We start from the raw sequence: 23,105 nt of genomic DNA, 5'->3' as shown, positions 1-23,105 counted from the left end.
ACCGTAATCCTCCTTGCAGAAGCGCCTCCTCCTTCCTCCTCTCTCCTCCTCCTGCTCCGCGGCTCCTGGCGCTGCGCGCAGCGAGGCGGGGCCGGCGCTGCTGCTGCTCCTGCCGCTGGATTTGGGGCTGGAGGCGGCGGCCGGGGGACGATGGGGCAGCGGCGGCGGCGGCATCCTCCTCCTCCTCCTCCTCGGGCCGGCTGGGCGGCGGCGGCGTCTGGGCGCTGATCTCGGGGGGCGCGGCTGGGCGCGCCATGCGGCGGGGCGTCCGCCGGCGCTGAGCGGCAGCCGGAGCAGCGCGCGGAGCCTCCTGCCGAGGGCGGGACGCGGCCGAGGGTGCACGGAGCATGGGGCGCGCCTGGCTCGCCTTCGCCGCCGCCGGCCTGATGGCGCTGGCGGGCCTCCTCGCGGGTAGGTGGGGGCGAGATGGAGTGGGGGGTGGGAAGGATGGAGACGCCAACACACACACCCACCCCCATATTCCACCCTTTTCTCCTTTTCCTCTACCTGGATATTTTCTGGATTGCAAATATTTGAGGTTTTTTGGGGGGGTGGGGGTGGAATTTGTAACGGGGGAACCGCCCCCAACCCAGACACAGTCTCATCTCTCTCCCACCCCCACGACCACTCCCCTCGCGCAAAAAACAAGGAGGGCGCATTTTTATTTTTTGGCAATGGTTAAGGAAACTGGGGGAGCTTTTTCAGGAAGTGGGGTGGGGGACGGTTAGGGCTGAGGGGTGTAAAATGGCCACATTGGGGTGGGAAGAGAAGACACCCCCCCAAAAAAAATTGATACCCACCCTTTTTCTCCTCTCCCCATCCCACCCCCACCCCCATTTTGTAGGATGAAACAGCTTTCGGGGATGTCTACTGAGTAATTTGGTGGCGGCGTTAGTTGTAATGCAAGACACGTGTTACAAAATCCACACACTCTCCTCGCCCTGCTCCCCCTCCCCTGCAAATGCATTTTGGGGTGTGTGTGTGTACCCCCCCCCCAAAAAAAGGAGGCTGTGGCGAATGGAGAGCTGGAGGGCAGGGGGGAGGGGCGGGCGGCAGCGGCGGCGGCGGGAGATCGCAGCGAAATGCGGGATCGCACCGGATCACGTCCTGGTGATTCCGTTGCAGACGAGTCAGGGGTGGTGGTGCACCAACGAAGACCCTCTGTGCCATTCTTGGCTGCACACACCCCTCTCAAATATATATATATGTATATATACCGTAACCGGTATATATTTCGAAGATCGAATGAATGGAAGAAGAGAGTCCCTTTATTTCTTAAAAATGCGGGTCTTGTTTGATGGTGGAAGAGATCTGTATAGTCTCCCGGTGACTGTGTCCTGTCGTAAATAAACCCCAGACGCTTGGAAGGGAGTGAGAATTATCCTGCCTGCTGCTGCTGCTGCCAGGTTCAGATGTGTAAATCTATGGATTTTCAGGTCAGAAGGCCACAAAAAACCAATGACTCAGACCTTCCTTCCAGATGGGGGACTGCAAAATGAATTGTTTTCCCTGCAAGACCCCTCAGCTGCCTGGCAGGATCAGACCAGGATCTGATTCACCTGTTCTAGGATCTGGTGATGTCCAGTCAGACAGGTGCTGCTTGGGAAGCTGAATTGAGGTGTGTGTGCCTGTGTGTCGGCATGGAGATGATGTCCACCCTTCTGGGGTCTCTCCATCCATCTTCTCCAGCTGGTTTTGCCTGCAGTCATCTTCTTCAGTCACACCCCCAGTCCTGGATGCTCAAAAGCCAAACAGACCCCCACCTTCTTGTATTTATTTATTTTCCTGGTTTGAGGAGGGGGTGTTTCCTACCTCTAGAACCTTTTTTCTGTTTGCCATCGGCTTCTCTTCCATTCCGCCCTCGTTTTCTCTGTTCGCTTTTGTCTTAAGCCTCAGAAAAAAAACCGAGTTCTTTCTCAGGGAAGCCAAAATTAGAACACGGGGTAGGTGGGGGTCTTGTCAGAGGGAGCCCAGCCTTTGCCCATGGATGGATGGATGGAAATATTTATCCCGAAGGTTGATCAGGCTGCTTTCCTTCCTTGCAGGGAGATGTCCACTGATTTGGTAAATAAACCCAGAGGCGATGGTTAGTGCCAAAGACATTCCCCATATTTACACCCCACTCCTTGCTACAACCAGCCAGCTTCTTCTCTCCCCCCCCCCACCTTCCAAGTGATTAATTCTGCTCTACTACACTGGGAAAGAGGGGGAAGGAGAAAAGTTGAATCAGGCAGCCAGAATGTGTGGGAATGAGCTGCGAGCCGAGACCGATGCTATTTTTGACACCGCAGCAAGGAAGAATACGAATATAATAGGGAAAGTACCATTCTGTGCGCTGGAATTGTCCGTAGGAGGTTCTGGGGTTTGGAAAAGCAGAGAAGCTGAATGTTGGAAGATTCAGGGTGGATAAATGAAAGTCCACCTTCACGCAGTGCTGAGTTCATCTGTGGAACTCCCTTCCACAGGAAGCACTGATGGCCAACCTAGGTGACTTTGAGATAGGACTGGGCAGATTCATGGAGGAGAGAGCTATCAAGGGCTAACAGCCCACAATGGCTATGCTCTTGCTTCCGCCGTGGCAGAATCCCAATCCCAGTTGCTGGAAACCGCAGGAGGGGAAGAGGGCTCTTGCGCTCACATCCTGCTTGTGGGATTCGCATTGAGACATCTGCCCCGTTCTGCCCTGATGCAGTTTATAGCTCAGTTGTCAGAGCATGAGTTCTCTTGATCTCAGGGCCGTGGGTTCGAGCCCCACCTTGGGCAAAAGGTTCTTGCATTGCAGGGGGTTGGACTAGATGACCCTCGGGGGTCCCTTTTGACTTTTCTATGATGCTATGTATCAGGTTACGAGGACAGGATGCTGGTTGGGCCTGATCCTGCAGTTCTCTTTTTAGGTTCTTATTTTGTGGCGGGAGGGTGGGAGCTTAGCAACGCCCCCGGGTGCACGGAGATGAGCGCCCCTTCCTGCTTGCGTGCCTCCCCACTCACAAGCGCTTATTCCTTTCTCGCCTGCAGCCTCTGAGAAACCTGCCGGTTCCCCCAACTCCACGGACGTCCAGGGAGCCCCCTGGCAGAGCAGGTCAGCCGCTGTGAGCAGAGAGCCGCCTCTGAGGAAGGAGCACCCCTTGCCACCGAGACCCAGCGCCTGGCGAGGGGGGAACGCCTCCACCGCCAAAGCCTCGCAGGCAGCCGGAGCGAAGGAATCTCAGCTCAAGCCACCTGCCGTTCTCCCAGGCAGCGATGGAGAGGCGGTCGCTTCTGACCCCCCAGCTGCTGGCAGCCCCCCAGGGGCAAGCGTCACGGTGAGGTACTTTTCTGGCGAGATGGAGGAGGAGAAAAACGTGTCGGGCCTCTGTCTGGGCTGCCCCGGAGGGACTCTCAGCCAGCCTCAGGAGCCTTTTTGGGGGGGACGCGACGGCAAGGGCCCCCTGGAAGCTTTGTCGGTCGGAACAGGATTTGCCCAGCCAGCGCAGGGGCAGGAGGAGGGGGCGTGGAAGTTACTTGACGGGAAAGATGGGGCAGTGGGGAGTCCCCGCCCTGCCCCAGAGAGCCAAGAGGAAGCTGGCAGTGGGGACCAGCCCGCCAAGGCCTCCCCAGATCAGGGGGAGTTGGCAGAACGGACCACGACGCCAAGGTTTGCGCCAGCAGAGACCAGCTCTCCCACAGGCCTGGGCCACAGTTCGGCTGAGGCAGACCTCCTCCTCGACACGTTTGGGGCGGCGGTGCTGCCGTCCCCCACGAGGGCCGACGTCCAGGCCCCCGAGGAGGGCGGGGCGGTCCCAGAGCAAGACTCCGCCCAGAAGGAGGAGCCTCTGGAGCTGTGGGTGGAGTCTTCCAGCAGCTCGCCAGCCGAGGGCGCGCAAGGCCGCACCGACCGGAGCTGGCCGGGTGCCGAGACCCCCCGGGCGGCCGTCACGCCTCCGGTCAAGGCCTCCCCGAAGCCGTCGCAGGACCCTCTGGCCTCCGAGATCATCGACATTGATTACTATGACCTGTTTGATGGGGAACGGCTTGGCGGTGCCGGCCTGGACTCCACCAAGCGGAAGCCGGTGGACGACAAAGGGATGTCCTGGTCCCTGCACGACCTCTACGATGACTTCACGCCCTTTGATGAGTCCGATTTCTACCCCACAACTTCCTTCTACACCGACGGGGATGAGGAGGACCTGGACGAGCCAGAGGAAGAAGAGGAGGAGGAAGACGGCGGAGGAGGGCTGGCCAGGGATCTGGAGGACGAGAACGGCTTCCGGGTCCCCACGCCCGCAACACCCAAGGTCCACACCGCCGTCCAGGAAGCGGAGCCCACCAGCCGCCGCTACGTCGTCCCACCTCTGCAGACTTTTGTCATCTCCGCGGGCGGCAGCAGGGCCACCCCCAGACCCCGTCCGGCGGAGGTTGGCCGGGACCTCGGCCTGTTGGGCGTCGTGGAGAACGGCACAGAATGCCGTAGTGGTTTTGTCCGGCACAACAACTCCTGCAAATCCATGTGCGACACGTTCCCCAGTTATTGCCACAACGGGGGCCAGTGCTACCTGGTGGAGAACCTGGGGGCCTTCTGCAGGTGAGGTGCTACCTGGAGGAGGAGGAGGCTACCTGGGAGTGGGCGGGGCTTCCCTGGCAGGTGAGGTGGGAGTGGCAGAGGCAGCTGTGGTCGCCGTGCTGCAGGGGGCGCCACAACTGGAACGTGGAAGATGAAAGGCAAAGGGGAATTTTAGCGACACCCAGGGTGCTGCTGAAATTTGAGTCCTCCACTGGGAGAACTTGAAAGGTCTGGGGTGGGCCATGCTCACCCTAAGCCTGGTTTTGGAGCATAGATTCAGCCTCCACCCAAAACTGCTCTGGGTTCAGCTTGGTCTCCACATTGGACAGGGTAAGGGGTTCGAATTCCGAGCTGGTCAGAGTGGATGGTACCAGTTCATAGTTCAAATGGGTGAGTGCCCCCCCGGTGTGAAAACACACAAAGCTCCCCTTCAAGTAAGAAGGCCAGTACAGCAGGGGCAAGACAGCAAAACCCTCAAGAAAGATGACGTGATAAAATTACCCATAAGGAAAAATGGCCGCAATAATTGAAAGTAGCAATGGACCAAAAACAGATTAAAACTCACACCACCTTTCTAAACATCTGGGTGGACTTGTCTAAACTAGAATGTTTCTGACATGTGCGGAAAAGAGGCCAGCGAAGGTGCCTGCTAGGTGTCAATAGGCAAGGAGTTCCAAAGTTCAGTCTTTGTTTAGAATGCTCGCGCTCCTTTTTATGGCTCTAGCAACCTCGAGAATCTAGATAATCTAGTTCTTGGTTGTACCTGGAACCTCGAGGCTCCGTATTTGGGTGGCAACTGTGCCAGAGGGGCAAGTGGCCTGCTTTATGGCCTAATGAACCAAATACCCAGCATGGCGAGATTGATGTGCAATTCGTGTGCTGCCTTGCAAGGTTCCCACCTAGGAGAGCATTGGGGGTGTCTTAGAGCAGACAGGTTGGGGAGCCGAGGAGAAGCATTGGCTCAGCCTTCATCGCAGCAGAGACCACACACACCTTGCACTCTTTCTCCAAAGGACTGAATGGGAGGTAGCCACTTAAGGTGGAAGAAAAGGGGCACGTCCCTCTCGGCATGCGGGCTAAAGCTGGGAAATCTCACCTGACACCCCCCCCCCCAAGTGGGAATCCGCTCCTCTTTGCTGACCCCCATATCCTGAGTTATCTGAGAATTATAGAGTGGGAAGGGAGCCCCAAGGGCCATCTGGTCCACCCCCCTGCAATGCAGTAATGTGGGGTTTGGGGACATACTGGAGCTCTAGGGAACTGTCTCATTGACCTGGAGCAGGAGTGGGGCACCTGTGCCCCTCCAGGTGTTATTGGGCTACACCGCCCATCATCCTCTGCTGACCGCAGTTTGCCCATTGGCAACAGACAATATTTTCGAGAACTGCAACAAAGTGCTGCAGCGCGGAGCTCTCCCATCAGCCACGGGCTCTTGCAGGATATCCCATGCCATTCCCTCTTCCCGCCCCTGGACTCCTCCTGTTTTCCCATTTCGCCCCTCCCTTGCATTTCCTATATTTATTTCATTTATATTATTTATTGCATTTATATTCCACCTTTTCCTCTGAGTAGCTCACGGTGGTATGTGTGGTTTCCCACCCACCCACCCCCTCCTCGTTCAGTCCCCCCCAACAATAACCCTGAGAGGTAGGTTAGGCCAAGAGGCAGGAACTGGCCCCCAAGGTCACACACCTGGTGAGCTTTGTGGCTGAGTGGGGATTCGAATCCTGGGCGCACAGGGTGATGCTAATTGGTCTCCAAAAGGTGTGTCCCAAGTGCTTCATTTCCGACGCCCGTTACAACGACCCTGGGAGATAATAATAATAATAATAATAATAATAATAATAATAATATATTATTATTAATATTTCCCCAGCCACTCTGGGCGGCTTCCAACAGAAGTATTAAAATACAATAATCTATTAAAAATTAAAAGCTTCCCTAAACAGGGCTGCCTTCAGATGTCTTCTGAAAGTTAGATAGTTGTTTATTTCATTGACTTCTGATGGGAGGGCGTTCCACACGGCAGGTGCCACCACTGAGAAGGCCCTCTGCCTGGTTCCCTGTAACTTGGCTTCTCGCAGCGAGGGAACCGCCAGAAGGCCCTCGATGCTGGACCTCAGTGTCTGGGCAGAACGATGGGGGTGGAGACGCTCCTTCAGGTAGGTTCGATGCTGTCTGGGGCCTGTGCACTCTGCCCGACCCAAGGTTTCGAGAGGCAGCCTGAAGGCGTCTCGGCTCCTGCATGCTGAGCGGAGAAGGGGAGGGATTTCCCGGGTGCTCCCTGCCCCCACAGCCCCCTGCCTGCTCAGCCGAGCTGGAATTAGGTCAGAGCCACGCTGACGGGATGCTCTCCCTGAGTCACTAATCAGCTCTGACAGACAGCGACGGCGGGAAGAAGGCGCGCTATATCCAGCGACGGCGTTCTGGGTGCAAGTCACGGGGCGCCCCAAGAGCAGAGCTTGGGTAGGGGTCCTCTGTGGGAGGTGCACCCCTCTGGGATCCAGCAAAAATCCTGAAGCGCAAATGGGAGGCGAGTTCGGATCCTGACTCACTCCTCGTTGACTCTGGTGTGCCGGACCTGTACCTCTAGGCAGGGGAAGGGTGGCCTGTTCAGCGGGTGTGGCACATGCTGTGCATTCATAAAGTCGTACAATTGTCTGGTTTTGGAGGGACCGAGAGGGTCATCTAGTCTGACCCCAGCAATGCTGGAATCGCAGGTTACTAAGGCTGATACACCCACCTGCAGTTTCCCTGTGTGTTTCCTGGTCCTTCTGGGCTGATGGGACAAGCATTTCCAGCTTAATCCTTTTGCCCAGCAAGCCTTGGGTGCTGTTGCAAAATCTGCTGCCGACTGGCAGTATTGCATGATAGTGTTTTATTCAGCATTGCGGGTTTTTAAAATGCACTGCATTTTGTAAAATTATCATTAGCCATACTGGGCTCTTGCGAGAGAAAGTGTGAAGCGTGAGAAATGAAGAAGTCGGTGGTGGGCAGGTTTCGGCCCTCTGGGTGTTGCAGAACTACAAATCCCATCATCCATTGGCCATGGGGTCGATGGGAGTTGCAGTTCAGCAACATTTGGAGGGCCAAGGCTCTCTCCCTGCCCTCATTCCTCTACTGTTAAGAGGCATGCCATGGACACGCACATGATAGCAGGGTGGATTTGATTTAAATCAAATCGATTTAAATCACGATTTAAATCACTGGTCAGTTTTAATAGCTGTTTATATTTGCGAGATGAGCGCGCAACCCCAGAGTCGGTCACGACTGGACCTAATGGTCAGGGGTCCCTTTACCTTTACCTTATATTTGGACAACTTTTCTGCTATACTTTATTGGAAGAAGAAAAATGATCATTCTCTTAATAACAATTTAAACCATTTATTTAACTAAAACATTAACATAATAGCATATGTATCTACGTTCGTTAACTGATGTGGTTAAACATTATTATTATTTTTGTAGGTTTTTAGCACACATGAAAAACTTAAAGCAAATCCTCATTTCCTGATTAATAGCCTTTGGACTACAATGCAACTTAAATAGAAAACTATATTTAGAAAGATTTTGCCTCCAAAAGCATTTTATTTTAAAAATGCAATTTAAATTAAAAAAAATAAATAAATCCGATTGCAATTTTAAAAATCAAGTTTTTTAATTTAAAAAAAATCATTGATTTTTATCCACCCTGCATGAAAGCCTAGTAGAGCATTCCCCAACCTGGTGCTCCCCACTCCCACCCCTGTGTTTTGGATGCAAACTCCCACCAGCTGCATGATGGGAGTTGTAGTCCAAAACGACACCATCTTGGGGGAAGCCAGGGTCCTCTGTGTGTTGCAGCAGCTCAGGCCGCCCTAACATTATTGCGCAATGTGCTGTAACTTGGGGGCTTCAGGTTTTTTGGGAAAGGTATACGGTATTTAAAAATCTTTTTCGATAGAAACTGTTTTTTAGCCTGTTGGTACGACTGATTATACTTCTATATCTCCTGCCCGAGGGTAGAAGATTAAAGAGGTGCTGGATAGGGTGTGAATTGTCCCTGTGAATTTTTCTCGCTCCTAAGGCAACGATCCCTTGCGATGTCATCTAGCGGACTCAAGGGACAACCCATTATATCATGTGCTATGTTCACCACCCTTGGTAAAGACTTCCTGTCCGTGGCTGTCAAGCCAACATACCACACTGTGATACAATATGAGAGGACACTTTCTATTGTGGACCGGTGGATGGAGGTCATCAATTGTTGTTTAACATTGTTCTTTCGCAAGACCCTGAGGAAATGGAGTCTCTGTTGGCCTTCCTAACCACCTGAGTTATGTTGATTTTCCAAGTGAGGTCTTCACTAAGGTAAACTCCCAGGAATTTAAAGGAAGAGACTCTCTCCACACAACCCCCTCCCCTGATATACAACGGGGCTCGTTCCCCTCTCTTCCTCCGAAAGTCCGAAAGCAAGCACCTTCACTGTAGATTCTTCAGCGCCTGTTAAAAACATTCGGCCCACTCAGAGGTTGAGAACGCTGGTGCCAGCCTTAATAGTAATTTTAACTTTTCGACGTCTGAAATTACCGTTCCTAATTTTACTTGCCTGGCGTGCTCTGCCCCATGGGGTCACGAAGAGTCGGACACGACTAAACAACAACAACTTTACTTGGTGGTTTCCTTATGGTTCTATCCTTTTTGCCAACCTCTTTTGAGGGTCTTATTTTTGCATTCGAGCGGCGTATAATTTTGATGAAACAAGCAAATAGGTTGCTGCTTCTGCTGCAATGTGGGGCTGGTTCACATACTGAGCCTAGCCCCAGACTGGCGACCTGTTTGTGCCACTGAGCTGAACCAGGCGTAGCTTTCGAACCCGGTGTTGGCACCAGCACATTAATGGGCCTTTCAAGGGAGTAAATTCCCGCGTTTACCTAAGAGTCACGAATCTGTCCCTTTCATCCCTAGCCCTTTCCCCTGGCTGCCATTTGCATTGCAGGGACAATGATACTGGCCTACCTTGCAGGACTGTTGCAGGGTTTTCTGAATTATTATTCCTTTAACAAGAAGTGCTCAGAGAACTGGAAACTTGCTATGGGGTCGTTGCAGCTCGGCGCCGTCTCTGACAAGCGATGTCCCAGGGAAACAGACAAACTGGTGACATGCGGTTATCTTTTCCTAATGTATCCTGCCCCTAACCCTGGAAGCTCCACTTTTAGCCTTTGTGGGTAGGCAAACCCCCCCCCCCAGAGTTGAGCTGGGGGTGGTGGTAAAGAGTTAAACAACTGCAAAAAAAAATAATCCGTAGGCATCTGAACACAGCCCTGCTTGGGGAAGCTTTTAAAGCAGGCATCCCCAAACTTCGGCCCGCCAGATGTTTTGGACTACAATTCCCATCTTCCCCGACCACTGGTCCTGTTAGCTAGGGATCATGGGAGTTGTAGGCCAAAACACCTGGAGGGCCGCAGTTTGGGGATGCCTGTTTTAAAGGTTTGGATTTTCTTACCTTTTTTGCATTTTTGTTAGAAGGCATCCAGAATGGCTGGGGCAACCCAGTCAGACAGGCAGGGTATAAGAAATTTATTGTTATTATTATTATTATTATTATTATTATTGGGATTGATGGCTTTCCCAGGCTCCCCCTTTGCTGAGCAGACCTGGCTTTGCCTCTCACCCCGCAGGTGCAACACTCAAGACTACATCTGGCACAAAGGCATCCGCTGCGAGTCCATCATCACCGACTTCCAGGTGATGTGCATAGCCGTGGGCTCGGCCGCCCTGGTGGTCCTCCTCCTCTTCATGATGACCGTCTTCTTCGCCAAGAAACTCTACCTGCTCAAAACCGAAAACAGCAAATTGCGCAAGACCAAGTGAGTGGCGGCGGGGCTGGGCGGGCGGGTTTTGGTGCGGGTGGGTGTCAATGTCATGGATGGGTTGGACGCAGAAGAATGTGGGGAGGAGCCAGCTGGGGAACCCCCCAGGGAAGAAGGCGCAGAGCCCAAGGACAGGTGTTGGGACAACGATGGGTGGTCAGAGGGAGAAGACTGGGAAGGGGAGGTGTTGGAATCTGGGAGACAACAGGGCTTAGTGAGCGGGGAGAGTCTGTTGCAGAGGGAAGTCCAGAATTGGAGGTAGAGCTGAAGCAGGAGAGGGTTAGGGTTAGGGTTAGGGTTAGGGTTAGGGTTAGGGAGGCCAAGAAGCAGAGATGGGTCTGGCTGGTGAAGAAGCACAGGATGTCTCCTCCTCCTGCTGCTGCGACAAGCTCTCCTCCCTGCTTGTCTCCCAGAATGAGGAGAGGCATGAACAGGGTGGAGGAGAGGTTGGCCTCATGCAGGCGCAGTCTCAGATCGCTCGGGAAATCCCTGGAGAGGAGGTGGGGACTTTCAGTCTCGGCAGCTGATTTTCATAGAGGAAGGCTCCTGGGAATGAGCTGCTCTGCTCATTAGGCCGCACACCAAGTCGGTGGAGGTTGGGTTTTTGCTAATGAAGAGCTAACTCCGTCTTTAAATGGTGTGATCGCTGACTGGCAAGGAAGAGTAGGGAGACGGACGTTCCTGGAAAAGGTTTTGTCTTCATCCTTTTATTGCAGAGGTGCCGTGTGTGTGTGTGTGTGTGTGTGTGTGTGTGTGTGTGGCTTTTTTGCCCTGAGGGCCACACTCATCTCTGGACAACCTTGCAAGGGCCGCATGCCAGCAGTGGGCGGGGCCTGGGGCAAAAGTGGGTGGAGCAACACATGTTTCTCTTCATGGAGGAGAGGGCTATGGAGGGCTCCTAGCCAAGATACCTATGCTCTCCCTCTGTGGTTAGAGACAGCAATCTTCTGGATCCCAGTTGCTGGAAACTGCAGACGGGGATAGTTGCTCTTGCGCTCGGATCCTCCTTACAGGTTCCCCATCTGGTTGGCCACTGTGAGGACAGAATGCTGGACTGATCCAGCAGGCTTTACTTATTACGATCCTGCCATCAATGACAGGCTTTGTGGGATCCCTGCTCCGGTGGGGGGAATGCCCCTCCCAGCCCCCATCCTGTGATTTACGGGTTGGGGGGTTTTCCGGCTGGGAGAAATGCCAAGTGTTGTGTGTGCCCAGGATGGAGCGCCTGTCAGTTCGCCTCTTCCGAGGGCTGTAAATTTCCCAGTTGACATCAGAGGAAGAGGTGAAGCAGAGTGGAAAGGGGAGGGGGAGCCTGTTCTGGAAAATGCACACGGCGGCATTTTTCAGAACTGACTCTCCCGCTCCCCCCTTTTATATAAAAAAAGAATTTATCAGGATAGCAGTTTGCATGACCCGCTAAGGAAGATAAGACGACTATAAAATTCAAAACAGCAACCATTAATTGCGCATTTGCTGAAAACCCAATTAAAACTATTTAGTTTAATTACTCCACCAAGCCTGGTGAACCTGATCTTCTCAAAGTCTGATCGTCCTCTAGCAAGAGTCCTAGATGCCACATTTAGTATCTTCTTCACTGCTCAGTAAATTCCCAACGTGACGGATGGGCTTGATGCAGCGAGTGCAGTTTCCCAATGTCTTGTTTACTACTACTACTATTATTATTATTATTATTATTATTATTATTATTATTATTATTATTATTTCTTGAATTTATATACCGCCCTATACCCAGAGGTCTGAGGGCGGTTCACATAAAAGGATCATAGTATATACAATAAAAATAAAAGCAATAACCCAATAATTCCCCCCCCCCAAAGAGCCACATTTTAAAAGGCTATGGGATGTCGATCAGGTCAACCAAAGGCCTGGTTAAAAAGGAACGTTTTTGCCTGGCGCCTAAAGGTGTATAATGAAGGCGCCAGGCGAACTTCCCTGGGGAGAGCATTCCATAGACGGGGAGCCACTGTGGAGAAGTTAGCAAGAGTCTTCAATCCCCACTTCCAGCACCCACCTCTTGCCCCCCTTGCCTCTTAGGGAATCCCCCAGGGAATCCCATTGTCCTCCAGGAGGTGGCACTTCCCACTTTGGGAACTGCTGGGCTACCCAATTCATGCAGTTGTGGGGCAGAATCCTTTCTGGGCTGGACTGCTTCTGCCCGCAGGTGAGGGAACTGTCAGAACATAAACAGTGCAGGAGAGAGAGACACCCGTGACTCTACCCCAGCCAGACCCATCTCTGCCTCTGGGCCTCCCTCCTCTCCTGCTTCTGCCTCCGAGTCTGGACTCCTCTCTGCCACAGACTCTCCCCGCTCACTAAACCCTGTCGCCTCTACAGATTCCAACACCTCCTCTTCCCAGTCCTCCCCTTGTGACTACTCATCCTTGTCCCACCACCAATCCCCTGGCTCTGAGCCTTCTTCCCTTTGGGGAGGGGGGTTCCCCAGCTGGTGCCTCCCATCCCTCCTCTGCGTCCAGCCAGCCCCGAACCCAAGAGCCCCCTCCCCTCCCGTGGTCCCCAGCAACTCGAATCCAGAAGCTGTGCTGCCTCCGAATGTGGAAGCAGAGTCGTCAGTAGCCTTTTCCTCCTCCACGAATTTGCCCGATCCTCTTTTTTAAGCCATCTAGGTTAGGTGGCCACCCCTGCCTCCTGTGGCAGTGAGTTCCATAGGTTAACTGTGCGCTCGTGTGCAGCAGAACTTCCATCCCATCCACCCTGAAATCTCCCAGCCCTCGGCCTCATTGGATGCCCGAGAGCTCTAGCCTGTCCCAGGTCCCTGTTCCTCCTCTTCTTCTTCAGGCTCAGCGTTGAGCTAAACCTGGAGGCCGGAAACTCTGCTGCCTGCTGGTCAGCGCCGACACTGCAAGCCGAGAGCCCTGCTCACCCCGCATAACCCCACTTAGCATCTGGAGGATGGGAAGGCAGGAGGGAGGGAGAGCTCCTGTGCTTGTGGGCTAAGGTTACTGCTTTGTATCCCGGCTCCTGGCTCTCCTCTCTTTCCCCTGCGCAGGCCAGCTCCCTAATGAGCGGTTAATTGCTGTTTTGCAAAAGTGCCATCAGTAATTACCAAGGAGGGCTTTGCACTGTCTGGCAAGACCTGTGGAGGTGGGGGGCACGGGGGGGGGGGGAGCAAAGGTAGTTTTGCCAGCAGCTTCTGAGCACTGAATACACTTTGAGCTTTTCCCTTACTGTCTTCAGTAGAACAACTCTAAAATACGGGGCTTTTTTGTTTGTTTTTGCATGTCATGGGCATCGCTGTTTTTTTGCCAAGGCAACGGCATTTGTGGTTATCGCCGCTGGGAATGACTGCACCCCAAACACCAGGAAACAAAAGGCTCCCAGTGGTATCCTGTCGGGAAGGTGCAAAATGATAGAGTGGGTTTGCCTCAAACAAAAAACTAGCCCCCCCTCTCCCTCTGAGAATCCCAGATGACCTCTCACTTCTGGCTGCGATGAGCCATTTTTCAAAGCTCGCTGTCATGACAGAATCTAATAATTGCCCCCCCAAAGCTGCAGGCACTCAAGTCTTTCTGACCCAATGCACTTTTGTAGCAGTGGCTACGCAGATGCCCCCTTGGGAGGTTTACCACTCGAAGGAGGCAGGCCCCCCCGAAGGAGGCAGGCACCTGGCAACCAGAGATAGACTCTTCCTGGATATGGAGGTTCCGCTTAGCTACTTAGCACCAAGGCCGTTCGCATGCCGCGATGTTGCAGGAGGATGGAAAACCCACGGTGCAATGCCTTCCGTGAATCGAGTGCGCCTCTGCGTGAACCTTGCTTTAAAAGCCGGTTTCTAGCCATTGTGGACCCGATTCAATGTACTTGGGAGTGCACCCTGCAAAAATCTCAGGGCGTGGGTGAAACCAAATTTCAAAGATGCCCCATCTAGTCGGCATCCTGTTGTCCCAGATGCCTCTTCTGGGAAGACCAGGATTTGAGCACAAGAGCAACTCTCTCCTCCTGTGGTTTCCAGAAAGTGGGATTGCTGAAGTATTGCTGTCTCCCACTTTGGAGGCAGACTACAGCCATCCTGGCTAATAGCCATCGATAGCCCTCTCCTCCTCCTTCATGAATTTGCTTAACCCTCTTTGGGACGCGGGTGGCGCTGTGGGTTAAACCACAGGGCCAAGGGCTTGCCGATCAGAAGGTCGGCGGTTCGAACCCAGCTCCTGCCAACCTAGCAGTTCGAAAGCACATCAAAGTGCAAGTAGATAAATAGGTACCGCTGTGGCGGGAAGGTAAACTGCGTTTCCGTGTGCTGCTCTGGTTCGCCGGAAGCGGCTTTGCCATGCTGGCCACATGACCTGGAAGCTGTATGCCGGCTCCCTCGGCCAGTAAAGCGAGATGAGCGCCGCAACCCCAGAGTCGTCTGCGACTGGACCTAACAGTCAGGGGTCCCTTTACCTTTTAAAGCCATCCAGGTCGGTGGCCATCCCTGGCTCCTGTGGCAGGGAGTTCCGCAGTTTGACTGCACATTGCGGAAAGAAGGACATTATTTCAATCTTGCTCTGGAATAACTGGGACCCCCCCCCCGGCTGTCTGCTTTGCTCTGGAACAGGACACCCCTTCTCTATGGGGCCTTGACATCCATGTGATGCAGCTGGGTCGCTTCCAGGCAGGGCGGGGGTGTGTGTGTCTCTCTGCTCAATATGTGCGGAGATGGGTCCCTGGCTTCTTAGCAACAACACATTGCTTGGGGGGGGGAATGGGAGGGAGGGAGGGAGCCTGGGAACTGCCGCCGCCCCTCTTCCCCGAGCGCCCCTTTCCGCCAGGGGTCATGGGAGCGGCTTGCATTCCTATGCCCTGCTTTTTCTTTTGCAAATGAGCTGGGTTTCCCCCCCCCCCTTAAAAAAAACAACCCGCCTGAGTGCGCAGCCACAATGCCCCCCCCCATCTCCCTCCCAGGTCCCTTAAAGAGCTTTGCAGGGGAGAAGGGGGGGCTGAGCAGCTGGCAACTCTGCATGGGGGCGCCTAAGCTTGGCAACAGCAGATGGCCGTATTGTCCTTCGGGTGGGGAGGGATGGCTTTGTATGGCGGGGGGCTGGGGGGGGTCTTCGAAGGAAAGATTCTCTTCCTTGGCATCTTGGGGGGGGGCAGAGGTCATCTGAGAGGCGGGGTGGGGGCAGCGTTGGTGAGAAGCAACACAATTCCCTTTGGGGAGATGCATGGCATGCCACAAAAGGTGGCGGATTGCGCCTTCCTGGCACCCAGCATCCACGCTCCCCTTGGGAATGAGGCCGTGGAATCATAAAACAGTAGAATTGCAAAGGGACCCTGGGGGGCATCTAGTCCAACCCCCGTGAAATGCAGGAACCACAGCACTTTTGCTCCTGGCCCTGCCCACCCTTGGAATGTGGCCCCCAGAAGGTTATGTTTAGGGAAGTTTTTAATGTGTGACATTTTAATGTATTTTAATCTCTGTTGGAAGCGGCTGGGGAAACCCAGCCAGATGGGTGGGGTACAAATAATAATAATAATAATAATAATAATAATAATAATAATAATAATAATAATAATAATTTGGGAGGGAATGTGGCCCTTGCGCTTTCCACAGTTGTTAATTGGCATCTGTTTCTCACTTTCCTGTATATTTTCTACTGCACAGCTTTATATCTTTTTGTTGTAAACCCTGTGATTTTTTTTAAAAAAAAATGAATTGGCAATCGATAAATTCATTATCGAAGAGGGTTTTCTACCCCCTGCGTTAATTGTCGTAAGAAATGATGAGCAGTATGTCATAATTATTATAATTATTCTGACTCCACAATCAGAAAAATAAAACGATGGTCCCAGGGGGGCCACAACCTTGGGTTCGAAGTTATTCGCTTCTGACTCTGGGGATTCCGTGAACGCTAATCGCTTTAAGCAAAAACGACGCGAAGCACAGCCGGGAGGTTTAGGCAGGAAACTTTCCTCCTGGGAGGTTCTCCTCCGCAAGTGCAAATTTGGCACAGCCGGAAGGCACTCTGCAACTGCTCAGAGGCAACCTCTTCCCAGCGCTTCATCCTGTTCTGGTGCTGAGCCATTGCTCTGCAAAGTGAGTGTGGGCGACGGCTGACTCCTCCTGGGGGAAAAGTTGTGGAACGAACGGTTAGATTGCTTCATTTTTGGAGAAGGCTTTTTTTGGGTGGGGTGGGGTGGGGAAGTACAACTGGGTGTGCAGAAGAGAGAGTGGTTGCGGGGTTGGCCTAGATGAACCCTTGGGCTCCCTTCCAAATCTGTGATTCTGTGACTCTTTCTGACCTCCGTATTCTCTCCTTCCTTTCCTCTTTCTCTCTCTCTCTGCTTCTTGTTTGTTCCCCCTCTTCTCTCCCCCCCCCCACCGGCAGATACCGAACCCCCTCTGAGCTCCACAACGACAACTTCTCGCTGTCCACAATTGCCGAGGGCTCGCACCCAAATGTAAGGAAATTTTGTGACACCCCCTCCAACCTCTCCCCTCATGCCCGTGCATTGGCTTACTATGATAACATTATCTGTCAGGTAACTCGTCTTCTTCACGTCTCCCCCCTTGCTGCATGCCCCCCTCCCTCCACCCTTGCCTCCCACCCCCGTGCCTAGCACGCTCAGACCAACACCAGCAAGAGAAATTGCTGGTGCCTGCAATGGGGGGGGGAATAGTGAAGTCAGGGGTCTGGCGCTACCTGACCAGAGATAACTCCCAAAGAGCCCCGTTGGCTTTGGCCAGAGGCCCACCTAGCCTGGCACCCTGTTCTCCCAGCGTCTAAATGCCCCAAAGGTAGACTGCCCCTGGAGCTGGAGGTTCCATACGAATGTCAGAAGAGCCAGTGGCCAGTCAGGTTCCTCCAGGAAATACCCTGGAAGGAGCCTCATAAGTTCCTCATGAGTTCAAATCCAAACTCTTTCTTCTTCTCTTCTTCTTCCTGCGAAGTGGCCGGTTATCCCAGTGGCACATAGGGGATTCCCACAAGCCACGACCTGAGTTCTATATTTGCACACTCCCCACCTGTTATTTTATTTTTCTGTTGGAAGCCGCCTAGAGTGGCTGGGGAAACCCAGCCAGATGGGCGGGGTATAAATATATTATTATTATTATTATTATTATTATTATTATTATTATTATTATTATTATTAATCCAGGCAGCTGGTGTTCAAAAGCATCTCTGCCGTCCTTTTTTTCTGCGAATTTATCTAATCCCCGTTCAGGTTGGTGGGTGTCGCTGCCTCCTGCGGAAGGGAGTTCCCTCGTTTAATGGCGCCCTGCGTGCGAAAGTCCGGCCCCCGCCCTGTCCTTTCCAACATTCAGCTTCCTTGAATGCCCACGAGTTCTTCCTCCAAACTGAAAATGCAACCTTTTCCCTCATAGGGAGTTGCTGCAACCCGCTGATGATTTTCTGCAGAATAAAAGGGCAGCTCTCTGCCCCCCTCTAGTGGTGGGGCTGCTCCATGCAGGAGTTGTGCCACCGTTGCCCCACATGGCTGCCTTTCTCTGCACCCCCTCCGTTCATTGGGCGCACTGAGCCTGCCTGCCTGCCTGCCTACCCTCTTCCAGGGCCTTTGGGAAAGTCAACCAAATTTGCATAAAATCCACTTTTATCCAGATTTTTTTAAATAAAAAAACCCTATACAAATTAATGCTCCAATCCTATATGCCTTTACCCGAAAGACTCCCCGTTTAAGTCTGCAAGCCGTCAGAAAAATGACTGCCAAACATGCCCCGCTGGGTCTCCGGCAGCTTTGGGGCAGCCGCGTAGAATTGAAGCATTGTAAGGGACCCCCAGCGGTCATCTAGCCCAGCCCCCCTGCAAAGGAGGAATTGCCACCAAATATTCCGAGAAGCAAGACTCTGGAAACGATGACGGTCTTGCGCCTTTCAGCCAAGTAACTGTTTGGCCTGGCGATGTACATGCTCAGCTCCAGAACAGCGATTGGGGGTGGGGGGCGGTGTTGTTGAACGTGGCCCCCAAGATCTCTCGATCTGGCCCTTGGGACTGTCAAGCCTGCAGCCTGCTGTTGCTTGCCTGAGCGACGCTTTCCCCATGAATGTGCTTCCTGCTCCTCCTTCCCTTCCATGTTTCCGCAACCCCCCCCCCGCCTCCCTTGTGTCCATCCTCACAGGGGCTTGGACCCTGCTTGTCTGCGTGCCAACAGCCACATTCCCACACCCACGTCTGGCCTGGAGGGGGGTCTCGGGGTGGGGGCACGAGGCTGCTATGCGCTTGCTGCTTCCTCTCTCCACTGCTTCCCGTGGGAGGAGGAAGTGGGGGGCAGTTAGGGGCGGCAGTGGGGGGAGATGGTGATGCAACAGAGCATGTGCAGAGAGCATCAAGGACACTCTGGGAGCGTCAACAGACAGACCTCCTCAGCTGGGGGTTTCAGCAGCCCAGGGCTTTGTGCAATATTTATTTCATTATTTAATGTTCCACCCTTCATTAAAACACACAAACACAAAAATCTCTGAGGACTTTTCAATCCAGATAGATAGATAGACAGACAGATAGATAGATAGATAGATAGATAGATAGATAGATAGATATAGATATAGAAAGATAGACAGACATAGATAGACACACACACACACACACACACACATATTAATGCCACAATCCTATGTGCATTTTCCAGGGAGTAAGCTCCACCAGATTTGTTGTGAGTTGCTGCTGGCTGATGTAGCAGGAGGTCCCAATCCATGATCCACCAGCTTTCCTACATATTGGGTTTTTAAATTGTATTTCAGTTTGAATCCTGTGGTATTCAAACTGCGCTACAATAAAAAACGCAGCGTATACGAAATATCGTCGGCATCCGTCTGTCTCGGGAGACAGTGGGAGAGTAGGCGAAGTCAAATAGTTGTCGAGTAGAGACCAATACAGGAGAGACATGTTTTGTTGCAGCTGGGGCAGAGGAAGGCTCCCGGGCAGCAGTAAGAATGCAATTTAAAATCATTTTTTAAATGCTGCAGCGAGCAGACAAACCATTAAGCGGTCGCAGTTTGGGGTCCCCTGGTATATGGGATTGTGCAGTTTAAAACCCCAAACGAAACACAATATAGCAACCTCATCGCTAAAATCCAAATTGAGAACAGAAATCTGAATTTATGGGCTGGGGGGCAGGGTCAATAATAAAAGCTGGGCCATTCCACATCAAATGAACGCGAAAAACAAGGGTTTTGTCACCCACCACCTCAGATTTTGATGAAATTTGGTGTACACCTTTCCCTTATGGTTGAAAGAAACCCCCTTAAATTTCCCCCCTCTATCACAAACGGTTTTAATTTGATAGCACTTCAAAGTTTCGTTAAATCTACGTTGTCCCTCTAGAGACCCTCGGTACACCTTGTGTACATTTTATTTTTTCCCTCCATAACCAATGATCAGATCTCTTTGAAATTTTACACAGAGCTCAATAAAAGGATGAGGATTTCAGGGGGAAAAATACACCAGCACTCAAAATATTTTATAAATGCCAAAACAAAATTTTATAAATGTACTTGTAGCCTAGTTTTTTTGGTGGAAAAACTAGGTTTAGAAAACCTGAATTTTCCGCATGTGTTTCCAATTACTGTACAAATACAATATCGCCAGCCTGCATTTCTCCCCAAATCATATTTTTACACGGTTTGCAAAATGCTGGGAGCTGTTCGACCAACTGGCCACTCTCTGAATGAAATTCTACAGTGTGGGGACCGATCTCCTGGCTCCATCTGGGAGAGGAGGCTTTCTCGATCTGCAGCCTGCCAGATGTTTTGGGTTTCAATTCTATCATGAAATAGCAAACTACCCCCTAGCTTTGGAACACATTTTTAAAAGAAAAGCCTGCTAGCTCTTCAGATACCTTTTAATTGAATGATTTTTTTAAAGAAATGCTTGAAGCAACTGATATTATAGTTTGAAGACTTGTTTGTTCTGTCATCTTTTACTCCAGAAAGACCCATTTATCCTCAATAGAACCCAGGAAGGCAAACATATATGTAATTATATATATATATATATATATATATATATATATATATATATATAATGTGATCCCATTGCGATCCCAAGATGAAATTTTGAGATCAACACCCTGGTACTCTAAACCAGGCATGTCCAACAGGTAGATCGTGATCTACCGGTAGATCACTGGACGTTTGCGGTACATCACTGGTAGATCATTGGCTCCCCCCCAAAGAAGCTGAACAACCGTGGCTCCCCTAAAAAAAGGTCAACATTTTACCTCCTCCCTGAAAATGGGCCTTCGTCCTTCCTAAAAAAAAAGCTCATCAACAACTTTGAGCTGAACACCCAAAGAGGGGGTAGATCACTGCCAGTTTTTAACTCTATGAGTAGATCGCAGTCTCTTGGGAGTTGGCCACCCCTGCAAGTCTAAACTATCCTGGAGTTAAGTGCCAGAATCCTGTTGCTGTCCTCAGAAGCGTGGTTGACGCCACATTGCTATGTTTGCTTTTTACAACATTTCCGTAGTCGCCCCACGTAACAGGAGTCCTCTTATTGGATCAGGGAGGAGAAAACCCAGCAACATAAAAATGCAGTTTGAGGCAAGAGAAAACCGTAACAAATTAAAGAACTTGAAACTTAAGACCTACGGCTTAAAATTTGATTTAAAACGGGGAGGTGTGGCAGTTAAATTGCTTAAAAAGGCACGGACGAGCAGAAATATCTTTGCTCGGCACATTTCATAGAAGGGGGCCTGGAAGACCTCTCTGTGTGGAAATCCGTTCCATAGCCAGGAACACAGAGAGTCAGACCATTGGTCCAGCTAGCCCATGGGTTGGCAAACTAAGGCCCGGGGGCCGGATCCGGCCCAATTGCCTTCTCAATCCAGCCCACGCGCAGTCCAGGAATCAGCATATTTTTACATGAGTGGAATTTTAAATTTTATTTAAAATGCATCTCTGGGTTATTTGTGGGGCCTGCCTGGTGTTTTCACATGAGTAGAAGGTGTCCTTTTATTTAAAATGCATCTCTGGGTTATTTGTGGGGCATAGGAATTTGTTCATTTTCTCTCTCCAGAATATAGTCCAGCCCCCCACAAGGTCTGAGGGACAGTGGACCGGCCCCCTGCTGAAAAAGTTTGCTGACCCCTGAGCTAGCTACTTCCCACACTGACCGGCAGCTGCCCTCCAGCAAGTGAGAAGGGCGGCATTCCCAGCCCTCCCTGGAGATGCCTTTTGGGACTAAACTTGGGACCTTCTGCATTCAAAGGATGTGCTCTCCCAGTGAGCTAGGGTCCTCCCCGGCTCCAAAAGATTCTAGTCCTCATGGAGGGCTGGTTTGAATGAGTACCTCAGAAGCTGCCTTATTACCCAGTCAGGGCCTGGATCCACCCAATTCCTTCTTGTCTGCGCTGATTGGCAGTGACTCTCCAGGATTAGGGCCAGGGATATTGCCAAACCCCTGGGGATTAAGCCCAGCTGCAGTGCAGGGGGCTGGATTGGATGACCCCACGGGTCCCTCCCAGCTCTACTGTTGTATGATTCAGGAGCTTGTATTTTTTTTTTACCTCAAAGCATAGAATTCTGGCCTGGCCTGGATTAAGAGCCAAGGACCAGCCTTTGGGCCAGGATCTGACCCAAAGCTTTCCCCCGTCCACGCCAGGCCTTCCTTGGGAGATCTCTGTCGCCATCGCCGCTTCCAGCGCTGACTCATTTTCTCTCTCACGCTTCCTTGCTCCCTCCCTTCCTTCCTGACCCCCTCCCCCCGTTTAGGACGACCCCAATGCCCCCCACAAGCTTCAAGACCCCTTGAAGTCCTGCCTGAAAGACGAGGAGTCCTTCAACATTCAGAACTCCATGTCTCCCAAACTGGACAACGGCAAAGGGGACCCGGACGACGCAGAGGTGAATTGCTTGCAGAACAACCTGACATGAGAGCCCAGAAGGAGAGAAAGAAAGGAGAGAGAGCGAAAGAAAGAAAGAAAGAAAGAAAGAAAGAAAGAAAGAGGAAATGAGGAGGGAGGGGGGAAACGGAAATAAGGCAAAACAAAACATTTAAGAGCACGAATGGTTGTCCCCTCTTGTACAAAGCTCATTTCTCGTAATCGTTTGTTCTCTTTGCTATCCCCACCCCGACTTCATAGCATGCTTTGATGTGTTTTGTACAGCGGGAAAAACAAGGGTAATAATAAAGAATACACAAGAAGACGAAACTGTTCCTCTATCAAGTGTGTCCCCCCCCCCCAATGAATTGTGTGTGTTGGGTTGTGTGTTCCGTTGCCGTCTGTATAATGCCTGGGTTAGCCTCACTCCTGACATTTCCCCGCCCCCCTCCGTCCCTCCCCAAATCTCCCCTCTCACTGCTGTGATTTCTAAACCTTTGCTGTGACTCGACTGACTTTTTTTTGTATTTTACCCAGCCTTTTTTGGAGAAACAAGTTTAAAAATGTGAAAAAAATTAAAAGATCTTGAAATAATAATAATGATTAAAAAACAAAACATTTTTTTAAAAGTTAAGCTGCTGCTGCCGTGTGTCTCTTCCTGCATGTGGGGTGAGGTGGGGTCGTGGGGTCAGAATTTGGACGGACAGCTGCTTTGGAAACGGCCAGGCACGATTCCTGCATTAAAGGGGGGTTGGTCTGGATGACCCTTGGGGCTCCTTTCCAACTCGAGGGTTTCTAAGTACTGTACTCCCAGGATTTGGGGAGGCGAGAAAGGCAGGCACTAACTGCGACAGGTGACCTGCAAATGCTGTGATTAATAATAATAATAATAATAATAATAATAATAATAATAATAA

The 23,105-nt window shown here is 51.7% G+C and overlaps 1 protein-coding gene across 3 annotated transcripts; it reads left to right on the top strand.

The window, feature by feature from the left end:
• Window positions 1-215: 215 nt before the first annotated feature.
• Window positions 216-22,312, top strand: CSPG5 (chondroitin sulfate proteoglycan 5). Of its 3 annotated transcripts, none has more exons than XM_035129802.3 (5): window positions 216-411; window positions 3,016-4,561; window positions 10,201-10,389; window positions 16,740-16,812; window positions 22,079-22,312. In XM_035129802.3, the coding sequence occupies exons 1-5, from the start codon at window positions 348-350 to the stop codon at window positions 22,238-22,240; spliced, it is 2,034 nt and encodes a 677-aa protein (XP_034985693.3). In that variant the 5' UTR covers window positions 216-347; the 3' UTR covers window positions 22,241-22,312. The 3 variants fall into 3 exon arrangements, with proteins under 3 accessions (XP_034985693.3, XP_088510036.1, XP_088510037.1); XM_088653910.1 differs by having other exon boundaries at window positions 16,740-16,893; XM_088653911.1 differs by lacking the exon at window positions 16,740-16,812.
• The last annotated feature ends 793 nt before the right edge of the window (window positions 22,313-23,105 follow it).

The sequence above is a fragment of the Zootoca vivipara genome, chromosome 11 (assembly GCF_965207765.1).
Source record: "Zootoca vivipara chromosome 11, rZooViv2.hap1.1, whole genome shotgun sequence".
NCBI lineage: Eukaryota > Metazoa > Chordata > Lepidosauria > Squamata > Lacertidae > Zootoca > Zootoca vivipara.
The sequence above is the reverse complement of the archived record's forward strand: the minus strand, read 5'-3'. Positions and strand labels throughout refer to the sequence as shown.